Below are 16,955 nucleotides of genomic sequence, written 5' to 3' on the forward strand. Positions count from 1 at the left end.
TTATTGTTGGACCTAGTTTTTATGATGACATTGCTTGCTCCCTCTTCTGAATATTCTGTGTAGAGTGAAGCGCTTGTCTGAAATATATTTTTGTCCTTTTATAATGCATTTATTTTTTGAAGAATGCTTTTTTTCTTCGTCTTCTCGATCACATCACTTGGGGTCTGGTATCTGTCATGTATTGGCCTGCATCGCCGTAATAATAAAAATAATGACAATTATTTTGCAAGGGGGGGTGGGGGAAGATGACAGCATTTTGGATGGATTGATTGTAGTGTTTTTTCGCTTGGCAGTTTTGTAGTCTTTCATTCGTTTTATATTTAGGTTGCGCAGTGTAAGCCTTAGTGCTCTTTGCTCTTAACACTTTGCTATAACTTGGCGCATTGTGCCGGTGAAAATTATCTGTTCTGATCGCAGTTATGGGCCAGGCCCGAGAAGTTCGTTGCTGTCACTCTCCTGGCTGGGTGACCAGATGGGGTATTTTGTGACTGCAAAGTGTTAAAGACCAGCGATTTTTATGATGACATTGCTTGCTCCCTCTTCTGAGTAACCTATGTAGAGTGAAGCGCTTGTCTGAAATGATCTCTTAATGAAGGTTGACAAGGAGGGTCGTTGTGTCGTATCCGTTGTCTTGGTATTTTGGTTGTTGTTGGGGGTTGTTGTTTTTTTTTGTTCTGTGTGTATGTTAAAATATATGAAAGTCCTTATCAATGATTACGTGTATTTTTGCTAATTATTAAATTAAGTAAAGAAGTAAAGTAGGGGTCTCATTTTCGTTGGAGTTGTGGGGTCGGGACAGTACAGCATTTTGGATGGATTGATTGTAGTAATGTATATTGAGCTTGGCATTCTCTCCACGTCTTTCGTTCATTAAATTTTAATAATGCGCACAGTGTGAGCCTTACCGCTTCCTATTGTTTAAAACCAGCAATTTTTATGATGACATTGCTTGCTCCCTCTTCTGAGTAAACTGTGTTGAGTGAAGCGCTTGTCTGAAATGATTTGTGGGTGGTTGGCGGGTGTTCTGGTGTGGTTTGCTTCTTCTTTCCTATCAAACATCTGTCGTCCTTATCTCCCCTCCTCTTTGGTGTATGTTACTCTCTTGTAACACGTAATCTATTCTTCGGCACTTATATGACCGTATTGTGTTGCAAGTGCTGTAATACTCTTACTGAAACTAAAAACTGAAATGATTTGTTACTGGAGGGTTGATGAGGAGGTTTATGACGTTGCTCAGGTTTTGTTTTTTTACTTGCATTTTGTGGTAGCCTTTATTTTTCTTGCATAAAAGATTGTAGTCTGCTTGTGGTTGGAAGGTAGGTCCTTGACCGTCCTTCTTCTTTACTTTCCCCATGTGATTACTGTCTGCCGGTCTTTATCCCAGCACTAAATGACCATCATTGTGTCAATGTGCTTCTGTTTACTCACACAAATAAACAAACAGTATGTTTGCTATGTTTGCATCTTTTTTTGCTTTTTCTCAAGTAAATTGGTAATTTCAATTCAACATTTGGGCACTGCAAGCTGTAAGTTTTTTCTTACAACAAGAGACCAGTGGTTATTGTGATGACATTGCTTGCTCCCTCTTCTGACTAAACTATGTAGAGTGAAGCGCTTGTCTGAATTGATTTGTGTCTTTGACCCTAGTTTGTCTTGTGAGGGGGCATAGATGAGGGGTGATAAGGGTTGAGGGGTGACCTAGCTTTTTTATACTTCTATATATAAGTTTGTGAGGTTTTTCTTGTTTTCTTGCAGGTTTTCTTTCTATTCTGTTGAGGTTTTATAGTTCCTGTTTTTCTGCATTTGAAAAAGCCGGAAGATTTTTATTTTGTATTTTTTTGGAGTATATACCTGTTTGTTTTTCTGCGACTGTTCACTGGCGAAAAGAGAAATGCCCAAGTTTTAGTGATGACATTGCTTGCTCCCTCTTCTGAATATTTTTGAGGAGTGAAGCGCTTGTCTAAATGAATGTGTTATTTTACTCGTAAGTTACTGGTTTTTGGGTGAATTATTATTTTTTTTTGTGTCCGCTGAACTGTGTCTCTTCTGGTTTGTTAAAATTGAGAACCTTGGTTTTTTTTAGGACTCTTCTACTTCTTGGGCTCCATTGTCAACTTTAGCCAGGATGCTGAGGTTCATTTTAAGTACATCCAAGCTGCATGCAAGACTGGACAGATCAAGGAAGTGGAAAGAATTTGTCGTGAAAGCAACTGCTATGATCCTGAACGAGTGAAAAATTTCCTGAAGGTATGATAACTTTTGTCCGTGTAAGCAGACATCTTTTGACACTTGTCTTTGTTTTAAATTGACAATCGCTATCGACGCTTGATGCTAGTTTTTCCCCGCTATTTTTCTATTGAGTTTGTTTATGCAGCCAAACTGAAGATTTTACCAGGAAATAATAGCCTGAACTTGGTCAGTACAGATCTTGTTATTTATATGTCATAAAAACTTTGTTATGAAGACTGAAGAAGGGGAAATGTTTTAAGCTTAGGGAGATGAAAAGATGAAAATCTATCTCTACGTGAGTAAACCAGACACTTAATGACTTACTGCTTTCTACTGCTGGGGAAGTGAAATGTGCCAAATTACTGTTGTGAATTAAAAACATTTTTCTGGTTTGTCCAGTGTCCCATGTGTAAGCTTTCCATGTAATGTTTGATCTGATATGGCACTTACTTCTCTTTCTACTAGAAGGTGGGTGTTTGCAGGTAATTGGGTGTGCTATGCTCCTTCTTTCCTTTCAAACATCTGTCTTTTTATCTCTTTTCCTTCTTTTCTTTGTATGTTATTCTCCAGTAACACCTCTATTCTTTGGCACTTTTATGACCTATTTGTATTGCAAGTGCTGTTATAACTTACTAAATCTAAACTTAACTTTTGCAGGAAGCAAAACTGACTGATCAGCTGCCATTGATCATCGTGTGCGACCGCTTTGACTTTGTTCACGACCTTGTACTCTACTTGTACAGAAACAACCTGCAAAAATACATTGAAATCTATGTGCAGAAAGTGAGTAGTTTTGTTGCGTTACATTTTGGCATTATATTGAAGAACTGTAGCACAGGTCTAAAGCTGTAATTAATCTGTACAGCTTTTGCATGTGGTAGAAAAGAATGTTACTTGTTTTTCATGTATTCTTTCCTTATGGCCTATGCCATTGCATTGCAAAAGGAGATATGAATAGTGTTGTTTGAATGCTTCTAACTCAGGAGGTGATATATAGAAGTGCTTTTTCTACTTCATTAAGTTATTTAAACTCTCATAGCAAAAATCCTGACAGTTGGGGAACTAGTGACTTTAGTTAATTGTGGACTTCTTGACTGTTTGCCTCATGTCTTGGTGAAACTCTGCTCATTAGTTTGTTGAGAATCGTATGGGCCGAAAACTTTAATATTTAGCCCTTTTCCATTCCTTAATGATGACATTGCTTGCTCCCTCTTCTGAAAATTAATGAAGAGTGAAGCGCTTGTCTGAAACTTGAATTTTCCCACTCTAAACAGCAATTGAGGAGCACAATGTTCAGATTTAGTAAATTTGAAATGTAAGATTCTGCGTACTGTTTAATTTTTGGCGTCTTTCAAGTACTTTCATTTGTCCTCATAAAGGGTTAGTCATTATATCTTTCAGACAATGCTTAACGGTGACACACAAAAACACACACACACACACACACACACACACACACGCACACACACACACACACCACACACCACACCCCCAATTATGAGAACGGATTTGATTATGTACTTACAAACTTCTGCAACTGGAAAGGAGTAACCTTTTGGTAGCATTCTTTGACATTGTGAGGATTCTATTGCAGGTAAATCCATCTCGGCTGCCTGTTGTGGTGGGGGGACTACTGGATGTAGATTGCACCGAGGACATCATCAAGCAACTGATCCTTGTTGTGAAAGGACAGTTCTCTACTGATGAGCTCGTGGAAGAAGTGGAGAAGAGAAACAGGTATTGTGATTGCTGTCCTTTTACGAATATTAACAGGAAAGAGGTTGTCATATCGTTCGGTGCTGGATCCAGCATTTAGTTGCTTTTTGTTCTGTTCCCTTTGGTCATATTAAAGTGGGATGAATTTGTATTCCTTTTATGATGAATTTTGTATTCCTTTTATGGGTGGCAAAATTATTTTCCAATGAGTTTTATTGAGCTTCCCTGCTAATATATAAGTTTTTTTATCTTTGTTATCCACACTATCTCTACATTTTCTTTGCATGAAATGATGTTTTTAACTTCTTCGTTCAGGCTTGTGGTAAATTTAAATTTACTATGAAAGCATAATTTTTTTAAAAGATCAAGTCCTTAAATTAAAACACATCTAAGAGACCTTTTAGTTTTGTTTAACAGTGAATTGAATGTATGTAAAAGAAAGAAGTTTCTTTCTTTATGTGTATAAATCAAACCATTAGAATCTCCCATTTTCCATCTTATGCTACTGGTAGTGCCCACAGGTAAGGTGGGGGAATGAGGAATCTTTTCTTATATATTTTGCCATACATGTCTCATTGTCTCAATGTACCCTAATTGGATTCGGTACAAATATTATAGTCAATCTCCATCTTTTGATTGTATATATAATGTGTAGACAGGCTCTTTGTTGGATTTGATTTTGCCTTGAAGATTTGTTTGGGTGCATGGCTGTTCTCTGTCTGAAGTTTTGCTGTCACCGAAATCTTGAAAGTTTCGCACAAAGCTATCTGGCTGGTAATGCCTCTTGGGTCTGGGTTTGTTTCATTTCTGCTTGCCACACATGTACAGCTTTCTCAAGCCAGAGCTTTCTGGGCTTGATTATCTGTTTGAACAATAAGGAACAATTTTTTTTAAAGTCTTTGGTTGATTGGGCCTTTACGCTTTTTTTGTTTAAGGTAGCAGATCTGTTCGTTTGATTTCACGATTTCTTTCAAACTGTCGTTGTTGATTGTACTGTTCATCTTGATGGGGGAGACTTTTGTCTAAATTGCCACCTATTAATCAGCAGTCAAGTCAAATGTTGGTGTGTTTTAATACATCTTATTACATGGATTTACCCATAGTTGAGACATGTCAACTTAAACAAAATTTGATATGATAAAAAGAATAACTGAATAATTGTTAGACTTGAAGCCAAGGAAACTGTGTTTATATGATTGCAATAAGTTCTAGTGTTGATCCAACACAGCCGGTTTATCTTAAGATAGATAAATAGGACAACCCACTTCTCCTCCCCAAGGAAGTGCAGTGATGATGGAGGACTCTAGTATAGTTCAAGATGTTTCCTTATTATGTAGATTAGTACTACCAGGATGCCTTTATTTTGTCAAACTTGAAAGTACCTGTATTTTATTTTATTGTATAAGGCTTTTTGAAGAAAGGTGGATTTGCTTATTGTTTGCTTGACGCATTAAAAGAAACAAAAAAACAACAGATTAAGGTAATTTATTTCTTTTCCTTTCAAAACAATGGGGGGAGGGGTTAAATACTGAAGTTTGGGTTAAGTTTGCCATGGTTGTACACTACAGTAATCATCGGTAGTCCCCAGAGACAGGCACTCGCACACACACACACACACACCCACACACACACACACACCATGCATGTTTGCTCGCACACTAACACTCACACTGACAGGAAAGCCTTTTTCTTTTCTCTTCGAGAACCGTTCACTTGTTGCCTTAAAATAATATGTCAATATGCTTGAAAGCACGCTAATGTAATCTTTGTAAACAAAATGATGATACGTATATCTCTGGACAGGCTAGAATGTGCACATTATCAGCCTGGTTGAGGTGTGAATTGGATCTCCAGTTACGTTTTGGGGGTTGTGAATATGAAATAAGTTAAAACACGAATGCGTTTCCCGTCTCTAGGCTGAAGCTGTTGTTGCCTTGGCTAGAAACTAGAGTCCTTGAGGGTGTCAATGAACCAGCTACCCATAATGCACTGGCCAAGATCTACATTGACAGTAACAATAATCCAGAGAGGTTTTTGCGGTAAGTGATACTGATAGATGGAACAGAAGTAGTTCTGCTTAATCAGAATGTTTTTGGTTTTTTTTAAGTACTGCTTTTTTATAGAAGTGGGTGTGGACTGTGAGCATAGCTTGATCAATAAGTAAAAAATAAAGAATAAGAATGAAGCAAGGTGTTGTAATGACGTTTCAGGGGGGGTCGTTGACCACTGTTGTGCTGTTATTGCAGCTATAATTTTCTTGTTTGTGGATCACCACACTTGTTAATGTACACATTTTTGTACGGAACTGTTCCGTTTCATTTAGAACTATATCAGCTTGTTTTTCATCTTTTTCTGTTACATCTGCCATTTGAAGAGGCTCAAAGTCTTCATAAGTGATGTCAATATTTTTGTTTACAAAAGAGCTAGATTCAAGCCCCAAATGAAAACAATATAATAATTTATTATTTGAAACGAAATAAGAAAAACAAATATTGCTCAAAATGCAACGATAAAAGGTTTTTATTTACTTTCTCTCAGACTGGAGGATGTGATATAATTCTTGTGAAAAAGAATTTACAGTGGACTTTCTTTTCGTGTATCCTCAGAGAAAACCAGTACTACGATAGCCGTACCGTAGGAAAATATTGTGAGAAGAGAGATCCCCATCTAGCATGCGTTGCTTATGAAAGAGGACAATGTGATGAGGAACTTATCAAAGTAAGTTTTACCAGTTTGTTTTTGAACCATGGTTGAAAAAGTGCATTTGTCTTTGTTGAAATTTGCTTTTGTGTTCGTGTGTACAAAAGTTTTTAAAAAGCAGAAAATTGAGGTAGCCATCCCGGTACTGGTAATAATACTGAGGGTTATTTGCCATTTACACACACACAAAGAAAGTTTCATTCAGATATCGAGATTCTAGATATAATTTTTCACATGATCGTCGGTCGTGGGGGTTCACCAAAAATACCCCTGCAAATTAATGGGGGGGATTCAATACCTTAGAGTTGTACACGTAATAACACCTGTAATTTTCTGCACTTATATGATTTGTTTGTGTTTATATTGCAAGTGGTGTAAATCGCTTACGAAAACATGGATAAATGTGGGTTTCTATTTCAGGTGTGCAATGAAAACTCGCTCTTCAAAAGTGAGGCTCGTTACTTGGTGCGTCGCCGTGACCCTGACCTTTGGGCCACTGTGTTGAGTGAAGAGAATGAATACAAGAGACAGCTTATTGACCAGGTATGAAGGAAACTTTAAAAATAAATCTATTTAGTTCTTCGCCCTTTGGGTAACTTCCTTGTCCCAGATTTTGTGGTCGCTCTGAAACCAGCTTGACTTAAGTTACCTTGTTGTAACTCTAAATCAAGCTTGAATTAAGTTACCTTGTTGTAACTCTAAATCAAGCTTGAATTAAGTTACCTTGTTGTAACTCTAAATAAAGCTTGAATTAAGTTTCCTTGCTGTTTGTTATAATCAGAATGCAGTTTTACTGTTAAAAGTGGTTTGCCTTTTAGTTTCGTTGGTTGACTAAAACCATTAAAAATATTCTGATTTTCTTAAATCATACTTTTGAAAACTAAGTGTTGTGTCTTATGAGGTACAGGATGAGTTAATATATTGCCTGTGCTGACTGACCAAAATCAGTAGAAAAATTGTCCAGCTTCCTTGAGTTTTTTTTTTCTTCCCCCAAAAGATGTTTGAAAGTGTTTTTCACATTGACTTGAGACGAGGGGAAAAACTACCTTCCTCATTATCTTAATTTAAACAGGGGTGAGAGGGGGGGGGGGAAGATGTGACAGTAAGTGGTTCTTTTTGTAACATTTTGTTCACTGGTTTAGCAGAGTGGGAAAAGCTAATTCTCAGCTCTCTATTTGTTTTTGTTGCTCTGAAGGTTGTGCAAACGGCTCTGTCTGAGACTCAAGACCCAGAAGAGATTTCAGTGGCAGTAAAGGCTTTCATGACTGCTGATCTTCCCAATGAACTCATTGAGCTGCTTGAGAAGATTGTCCTTGAGACCTCTGTCTTCAGTGACCACAGGTTAGTTTTGTCTTCACTTCTAATTTGATATTTATTGGAATGAAACTCGAACAGAGACAGTACCTTGTGTTTTTCTATGTTGTTCTACTTTTTAAAAAAAGTTATTGTAAAGTGTCTGTTTTGGTTCTTTCTCATTGGTGTCGGTATCAGTGTCTCTTGGATATTGTCAGCGCGTAAGTTTGTGATTCTCATAGTTCTGTTTATCCTGATTTTCCCTTTGTTCACAGGTTTCCCCTCTAAATTATAGCCGTATAACTTGAACAGAGACCGTGCCAAGTGTTTTGGGATATATACAAATATTTTATACAATTTTGGACATTTCTTTTTCCATAGAAATCTGCAGAATCTGCTGATTTTGACAGCCATCAAGGCAGACCGTACTCGTGTGATGGAATACATCAACCGCTTGGACAACTACGATGCTCCTGATATTGCAAACATTGCCATCACCAATGAGCTGTATGAGGAAGCTTTTGCCATCTTCAAGAAGTTTGAAGTGAACACCTCAGCCATTCAGGTATGTCATGAACATGTTTGTTTCCAAGTGCCAGTTATAGGTACACTCTGATTGTGTCCTTGTGATATTAATCTCAATGATAGTACAGTTTTGGTAATATGCTTATCATTTTCGTAATTTGAAGCTCACCAAAGGAACTACATAGCACGTTAAAATGGGAAACTTTCTTCTGCTTTTGAAGACTGGTTTATTTGTAGTAAGCCTCAATTAAGTAAAAATAAACTTGTTGGGTTGATGGGGTGTTGCTCCTTCTTTCCCATCAAACAGCTACGACCCGTATCTGTCTTTGTCTTTGCATGTTATTCTCTAGTAACACGTCTAATCTTATGTGACCTATATGTGTTGATAGTTCTGTAATTAATCTTATTAAAACTATAAAAAAAACTTACGAATGCTTTCTGTGCATGAAATAACGGTTATTGTGTTACTTTCTTTGCTTGTACTCATAACAAATTTTTTAAAACCCATACTTATCACAGGTCCTGATTGATAATGTGAACAACCTAGACAGAGCCTATGAGTTTGCTGAGAGATGCAACGACCCAGCCGTGTGGAGCCAACTGGCCCGTGCCCAGCTGAACCAGGGAATGGTCAAGGAAGCCATCGACTCCTACATCAAAGCTGACGATCCCTCTCAATACATGGAGGTGGTCTCTGTTGCCAGCAAGAGTGGTATGTTGAACTTTAAAAAAAAAAGTTGTCCTTACATTTAGAGTCTAGCGAACATGCCCATAGCAAAATAAGCACATAGCAAACAGATTTTCAAGTCCAAAATCTGTTCTTATACACGTATTTCTATGTATTTTTAAACATATGCATAGCGAAATATGTTTATCACAGAAAGATTTCCACTCTTTACCAAGTTCGCTGTGTTTTGTAGGCTGTAATTTTGCTTTTCAAGACTGGTTGGTCAGTGGAGGGCACCTCTGGTAGGTCCTACTTTTTTCTTTCAACCTGTCGTTTGACTGTCTATGTTCCTTGTTCCCTGTTGAATTAACTGTTATTCTGTCGATGTGCTTCTCTATACTCGAACAAAACCACTTTCAAGACTGATGGTTCGTGGATGTTCAAGATAGATTGGAGGTGGGTGTTCTGATGGGCTTTGATCATTCTCTTTTGTTAATGTTTTTTTTTGTCCTGTGCTTGTCTGCTCAATCTTCCTGAGCAGGTTTAGTTGTCTTGCTGATTTTCTATATAGGGCTAAACAGCTGCAACAAGCCTCCTCGGTTATAGAATTGTCAGTGGCTGTATTTTTTTTAGCTAAGTAATGTTTAATTACAAAGAGAAGACCACCATTATCTTCTGTTCGTGGTTTTCACTCTGGGTTGTTTTTGTTATCCATTCATGCTTGTGGAGATGAGAAAGTCTTCAAGCAGTGTTTGCTGATTCCATTCAAGGATTTTTATAAGTTCTTTTACACCACTTCAGTGCCTGGTACCTCATGGAATCACACAATTTGTCCTCTTTGGGATATACTGGGGACTTCAAGGTGCATCTTTTAGAAAAGGTTTTGTTTTAGTAAGTTTATAGCACTCGCAACACAAATTGATCATACCAAAATGCAGAAAATTAAAAGTGTTGCTACAAGAGAGTAACAAAGGAAAGGAGGAGGATAGGTAAGGACGATAAATGTTTGCAAGGAAAGAAGGAACAAACCCCACCAGAGCACCCTCCAACCAATCACAAAAAGGGTAATAAATGTCACTGTGCCAAACAGCCAATAATAGCTTTGATAGTGCCTGAGGACTTTGACACTTTCCCTCATGTTCACTCTCTACTCTGATGTCTGGTTTCTTCAGATAACTGGGAAGATATGGTCAAATTTTTGCAAATGGCAAGGAAGAAGGCAAGAGAGACGTTTGTGGAAACAGAACTGGTGTACGCATATGCAAAAACCAACAGACTGGCAGACATGGAAGAGTTTGTTTCAGGACCCAATCATGCTAATATAACTCAGGTGAGGCTTGAGTGTGATTAGTTATAGGATTTAATTGTTTTGTGGGTGGGTTAAACACTGCCTGTACTATTATTTCAATCAGAACAGCACATGTTTATAAGGTGCAGAAGTACATTTGTAGTGTTGACAATATTTTAAACATCTTTTCTTTATATCGCATGTACAGATTGAATGGCAGTTTCTACGTTTTATCATCAAAATAAAAGATCACGTTAATTGTAGTTGAAAGATGTGTACAATTTCAGTGTGTCGTTATGGTTGTGGGAGTGATTGATGTGACTTGAGTTTGTTTTAAAATGTTGCTCGTATCATGTATGCTTTCATAATTGTTAGTAACATTTAAAATTCTGTCATCTTGCCCAGGTCGCAGATCGCTGCTTTGATGATAAGATGTACGAAGCAGCTAAACTCTTGTACAACAATGTCTCCAACTATGCCCGTCTTGCTATCACGTTGGTTCACCTGGGCGAGTATCAAGGAGCTGTAGATAGTGCAAGGAAAGCCAACAGTACAAAGACATGGAAAGAAGTGAGTTCATGTGTTTATTTTCTATTTAATCCCCAGAATTCCTTTTTATCTTTATAAGATATATCTTCATTCAGTACTTCCAGTGTCTGTAGTTGAGGCCATCCCTCTTTTTGTTAAATAATGTTATAAACAAATTCTGCAATGGTAATTTTGCCTTTGGTAACGTGTCCTTTGTGTTCTCCCATTTTTTCACTCTGACCCCACTACTCTTTTGACCAATTGAGTGCACGTTGTCATTTGTTTTGAGTAATCCATGTGGTTGTTGTTCATTTATTCGTGTCTTGCAAACTCTTTTTAAAGACAGTTATCGTAAAGGTAAATATGAGGATTTTTTTTTTCCAGGTGTGCTTTGCGTGTGTAGATAATGAGGAATTCAGACTGGCTCAGATGTGTGGCTTACATATAGTGGTGCATGCTGATGAACTAGAGGAACTAATCAATTATTATCAAGACAGAGGCTACTTCGAGGAGTTGATAGCTTTGTTGGAATCAGCTTTAGGTAAGTAACCAATATGTGTGTGTGTATTTCTGTGTGCTTGTCAAAGCCTGTTGATTTTGACTGCTGTGGACTATAGCTAAGGTATCAAGGCAATCTTGTCACTACATTGTCTCTGTCCATGTGATGGTTGGCAAATGTCTGTCAGATGAAATTGTTGGTTTTCTAAAAGAACTTAAGTGATATCTTAAAAAATACCCTTTTCACTCTTTTTCCATTGTGGACAGTCCACTTTAGCTTGCAGTGAAACACCTACTCAACAATCTTACAGTAGATGTTAATTACACAGTCATTAATTGTAGTGAATGTTACAAGCTAGCTCAGTGTGTTAAAATATTAATAAGGTAGCTCACTTAAAATGGGGTGTCTTCATTTCAGGTTTGGAGCGGGCACATATGGGCATGTTCACGGAATTGGCCATCTTGTATTCCAAATACAAACCAGAGAAAATGAGGGAGCACTTGGAGCTCTTCTGGTCGAGAGTGAACATTCCAAAGGTAGGCTTTTTTTGTGTTTTGATTCTTTCAGGTTGTACTGTGAATTACTTTGGAGCAGTTTTTATGTTGGCTTACTGTAAGCTACAACGGATTAACGACTTTTTACTTTACTACAGCGTTACTTTTCCTGATCTCGCAGTTATTTAAGCTCTCGCCCATCTACTTGATGCCATGACATAGAGTATGGATGATGGGTGGTTGATGTGTGCTCTTGTGTGGTTTGCTCCATCTTTCCTATCAAATAGCTATCGTCCCTATCTCTCCTTTTTTTTGGTGTTTGTTACTCCCTTGTAACACCTCTAATCTTCGGCATATGTATGACCTTTATTGTTGTGAGTACCGTAAAATGCTTACTAAAACAAAATAATGAGTAGGGAGGTTGTCCTGAATTGCCCCAGGGTTCACTATAAAGGAATTTAGTCTGTATAGTTAATTATAAAGGGATTTAGTTTTTGTATTTCCATGAAATTTTGTATCGTTAAAAAAATCACGAATGTGTTGTTAACAGTGTGGTTTGGTTATTAAAACTGCAGAAAAAAATCTCTGGCTGGTACTTTTTTCGTAGATTTCTGTTGTCTCTATTCATCAAGGTCCTCCACCCCACCTCCTGCACTGAACGATCTTAAATGTGTGGATGTGTTTTCTGCTTTTCTCTCTGTCTCATGGTAAAAAAACACACGTCACCCATTGGTTTGATGTCTGTTGCAGGTCCTCCGCGCTGCAGAGCAGGCTCATTTGTGGCCAGAGCTGGTTTTCCTGTACGATAAGTATGACGAGTTCGACAACGCCATCCTCACCATCATGGCTCATCCCACTGAAGCCTGGAGGGAACCCCAGTTCAAAGATATTATCACCAAGGTAAGCTGCTGATTGAAGCTTGTTTGCTTTTTTTTTTTTTTCGGATTGAAAAGATTTGCAGTTACGGAATACAAGGGCGTTAAGTCTCCCAACTTTTCTTATAATGATTAAGTAACATTTAAATGAAAAAAAGATTATGGAAGAGAAATAGATTGGCATAAGTTTAAACTTTTATTTTTTAAAAAAAGGTTTTTCCCAAATTGAGTTTTAAAGATTTACTGATAAACCATAATTAGTCGTGAAGTTTTAATGTTTTGTTGAAATAATTTTTTTCTTCAAGGGTAAGATGTCCTGTTTGTGGTTTAATCTCAGGATTTAAAAAAAAGAGTGATTATCTCTGGGTTTCTTTAGTCTCAGGTCTTGAGTAGGGCCACTAAAAATGATGTGTGCTTTATGTAGTTACATTGATATCCTCATGAAATTGAAATGTAGAATTGAAGGTTCCATTTGTACAAACCTGCTCTCATCTCAGGATGGGGTTTCCTCTTCCCCGCCAGGGTTGCAGTAAGTTTTGATTGATCCAGGTTTGGAAAGCTAATAGGTACTTGAAGGAGGAAATTAGATTCAGATCTGAAGGAGATGGGATACAGCTTGACAACGGTGGAGACACTATAGCCCAGGACAAGTACACGCAGAGCTTTTGTTAGCGGCCGTTACTCTGCAAGGGGATGAGGGAGGCAGATGATGATGACGATGGTTCAAGTTCATATTTCATAAGGAATGCATAATTTTGTCGTTTTTCAGGTTGCAAATATTGAGCTGTATTACAAGGCCATTCAGTTCTACCTGGACTTCAAGCCAATGCTGCTCAACGACCTGCTCATGGTGCTCACACCCAGGCTGGACCACACTCGCGCTGTCAACTTCTTCATGAAGGTGAGACCAGATTATGCTGTCTTGTTGGCTTTTTCTTTGGAAAGTTAAATTTGTGCTTGCTAATGTTTTTGTCTCTCAGTAAGACTTGGGCAGCTGGTTGAGAGTATATTCTAATGAGAAAAAGTGTAGGTAATCATATATCATGGAATCCGCTTAATCTTAATCTGTGGGACCACTTGATTTTTGTTTCCAGTTTTAGATGAATTTTCAGTTCGGAAAAGCTTTGCAAAGAAAAGAAAAAAAGTGAGAGTATTATTATTTTTCTGTTTAACCAATGGTCATTTTAAGAGGATTTTATTGCCTATTCGGATATGTTTTAAATGTCATGAAAACAGCTGTCATGGGTCACATATTCAGATGGTTCTGCTTTTTTCTGCCTGAAGGTGTACCACCATGGCCATTAAAAAAAAAGGATAGAAAGAACCCATACTTTTTTGTGGTACATTCTGATTTGTAACTTTTTAAAAATTATGAATTGAAACTGATGTTTGGGTACTGTCTTGTAGGTGAACCAGATTCCTCTTGTGAAGCCATACCTGCGCTCTGTGCAGAAGAACAACAACAAAGCAATCAATGAAGCTCTGAATAACCTTTTCATTGAGGAGGAAGATTATCAAGTAAGTGTTTTTGGAGGTTGCCGTGTGTGGAAATAACTTTTGAAATAGTTCTAGATACGAAACGTTATTAAGTTAATGGAAGAGTGTTCTGAGGAGTGAACAATGTGCTTGTGGGAGATGACATGGTGAATTTTTAAATAACAGTTTTTTCATGCATTGAACTTCTCTCTTATTTCTTGAGCTGTCTACATGTTGGTTAGGTTTTAGCTTTGCTGTGAACTGGAGAATGTTTGGTGAGACTATTTCATGCATGTAGCTGTGGCAGTAGTTGCCGATAAATGAGCTGCTGGGATAAGCTATTCCATGTGTTTCTAAAACTGTATCCAGACCACTTGTGACTGGACCTGTCCATATAGCCAGTGGAATGATTTCTCACATTTCTCTTGTTATGGTCTCCCTCTGTTTCAGAAAATGAGGGACAGCCTTCATGATAATTTACTTTTTCTGTGTAATCTTTTTTTTAAAAATCAGTTAATGAGAGGTTCCCCAACTCTTGACCTGGACCTTTTCCCTTTTCAGATCTTCTTAACTGTGTAGGAATATCAAGACTTTTAAAATGCATTCTCTACTTCGTCAAGTTTAGATCAGGTGTTTCATCAATGTATTTCTGATTTTGTCTACTTTTTCTTTGTACAACCAGGGCTTGCGTGCCTCTATTGATGCTTATGATAACTTTGACAACATTGCGTTGGCTCAACGACTGGAGAAGCACGAACTGATCGAGTTCCGTCGTATTGCTGCTTACCTCTACAAAGGAAACAACCGCTGGAAGCAGAGTGTGGACTTGTGCAAGAAAGACAAGTTGTTCAAGGTATGAATTTTAAATTTGAAAAAGTTAAGCAAGGCTTAAGGGAGGGCTTCACCAGTTATAGCAGTTGTTTGTCAAAATATCTTTAATGTTAGAAAATGTTGGAAAATAAAGTGCTTGAATGCACACAAACTCGCATGACTTGTATGAAGTTTTATTTCCATGGCAGAACAGAATTTAAGAAAATGCTGAAAAAATATGACTTAACATTTAGGTTACCATTGTAACCACAGGTGAAACTTAGCATCATCATATTTCGTCTGAACTCCTCTTGTATTCATCTTGTCCAAAATAAAGGTCCTAATGATGTATAGCATCAGTGTTTTACGATAGTGGTTCAGAACTGGTTATGACTTTTTTTGTGGTGGCTTACCACCACTTCATAAAACTAAGTAACTGCAGCACCAAAGTTCCAAGTCCTTTTATAGAAGTGATCTAGGCATGACTTCAAAAGACGCGGAATTGGGAAGTTTTTCTTTCAAAATTACAAAAAAAAAATCATATATGACTTTGGGGGAGGGGGGGGGGGGGGCACTATTGGAATATATTGATGGTATATTCTCATCCAAAAATCATTCTCTGCTTCACAGGATGCCATGAGCTATGCAGGAGAATCCCGCCAGATTGAGATTGCTGAGGATCTCATCTCATGGTTCCTTGAAAATGGAAACCACGAGTGCTTTGCTGCTTGTCTCTTCCAATGCTATGACCTGTTGCGACCGGATGTTATCTTGGAGCTTGCCTGGAGACACAACATCATGGACTTTGCCATGCCCTACATGATCCAAGTCATGAGAGAGTACACCTCAAAGGTAGGGCCTTGTGATGTGTTTTGTGCACAGTTTTTGTGTTCTTTGCGCCAGTCTTCTCTATTGGGTCATGGGTTGTTTGTGGGAGATCTAATTTTGTCTGCTCCTTTTTTCCTGTTTTCCTTATTACTGTGGGTCTAATCCCTGTCTTGTTATATGTTGCTGTTCAAGTGCTGACTAGATGCTTATTGTTATTTAGTCTTTCATAGCGTGAGAGATTGTCAATCAAACTTCTGTATAACTGGGTTATCTTTATTTTTCTATCGCTTTCTTTACTCTTTTGGGGTACCATTTAACCTGTTAGTGGCGTGCTGCGTGATTGAAAAGGCCTTGCACACCATCCACATGTTTACTAGCACAGACGTTGCTAATTGAAAAAGAGACCTGCTTTACATCCTTGAAGTGGGTGGTGGGCGGGTGATATGGTGTGGTTTGCTCCTTCTCTAATATCAAACATGTGTTGTCTTTTTCTTTCCTCCTTATTTTTTTTTTTATATGCCACTCTCTAGTAACACCTCTAATCTTCAGCACTTGCATGATCTATTTGTTTTACAAGTGACTTAAAACTGTTACTAAGACAAAACTAAATCTCTTCTTGGAATAATAACTTAGCACAGGGTTAAGAAAGTTTGACATGGTTGGTTTATTCTGATTCATTTCTGGGTTTTTTTCCCGCATTGTGTCAAGTTGCCTTTGCTTTTGCATGTGTAAATGAAATTCATTTTTTTTTTCACCTCAGGTTGACAAACTTGAACAGTCGGAATCTGTGCGAAGTGAAGAAGAACAAAAGGCTGAGGAAAGACCAATTGTGCTCAGTGAGTGGCTCAAAGCATTTCCGTTTGAATGTATATTCGTGATGTGTCTTGCATGGTTCAGATTGTTTTTTAAGTCTGCAAACTCACGCATGTGTGTTTATTTTGTCAAATTTAACACTTTGCCCCCACGGGACGCCGATCAGCGACGGTAAGAAGCCTTCCCTTTTCCCCATGGGACACCGATCGGCGAC

General features: G+C 37.9%; 1 protein-coding gene across 2 annotated transcripts in view; it reads left to right on the forward strand.

The window, feature by feature from the left end:
- Positions 1–16,955, forward strand: part of LOC101853600 (clathrin heavy chain 1) — a 44,966-nt gene that overhangs the window by 22,695 nt on the left and 5,316 nt on the right. For both annotated transcript variants that reach the window (XM_005091509.3, XM_005091510.3), the window contains 19 exons: positions 2,084–2,247; positions 2,887–3,012; positions 3,824–3,966; positions 5,862–5,984; positions 6,552–6,663; positions 7,066–7,188; positions 7,841–7,986; positions 8,320–8,503; positions 8,983–9,175; positions 10,303–10,460; positions 10,824–10,988; positions 11,331–11,487; positions 11,863–11,981; positions 12,690–12,839; positions 13,584–13,715; positions 14,222–14,332; positions 14,973–15,143; positions 15,731–15,952; positions 16,689–16,764. In XM_005091509.3, coding sequence (XP_005091566.1) covers positions 2,084–2,247; positions 2,887–3,012; positions 3,824–3,966; positions 5,862–5,984; positions 6,552–6,663; positions 7,066–7,188; positions 7,841–7,986; positions 8,320–8,503; positions 8,983–9,175; positions 10,303–10,460; positions 10,824–10,988; positions 11,331–11,487; positions 11,863–11,981; positions 12,690–12,839; positions 13,584–13,715; positions 14,222–14,332; positions 14,973–15,143; positions 15,731–15,952; positions 16,689–16,764 — 2,775 coding nt within the window. The remainder of the gene's footprint in view (positions 1–2,083; positions 2,248–2,886; positions 3,013–3,823; positions 3,967–5,861; positions 5,985–6,551; positions 6,664–7,065; positions 7,189–7,840; positions 7,987–8,319; positions 8,504–8,982; positions 9,176–10,302; positions 10,461–10,823; positions 10,989–11,330; positions 11,488–11,862; positions 11,982–12,689; positions 12,840–13,583; positions 13,716–14,221; positions 14,333–14,972; positions 15,144–15,730; positions 15,953–16,688; positions 16,765–16,955) is intronic.

This window comes from Aplysia californica, unplaced genomic scaffold, assembly GCF_000002075.1.
Source record: "Aplysia californica isolate F4 #8 unplaced genomic scaffold, AplCal3.0 scaffold00031, whole genome shotgun sequence".
Taxonomy (NCBI): domain Eukaryota; kingdom Metazoa; phylum Mollusca; class Gastropoda; order Aplysiida; family Aplysiidae; genus Aplysia; species Aplysia californica.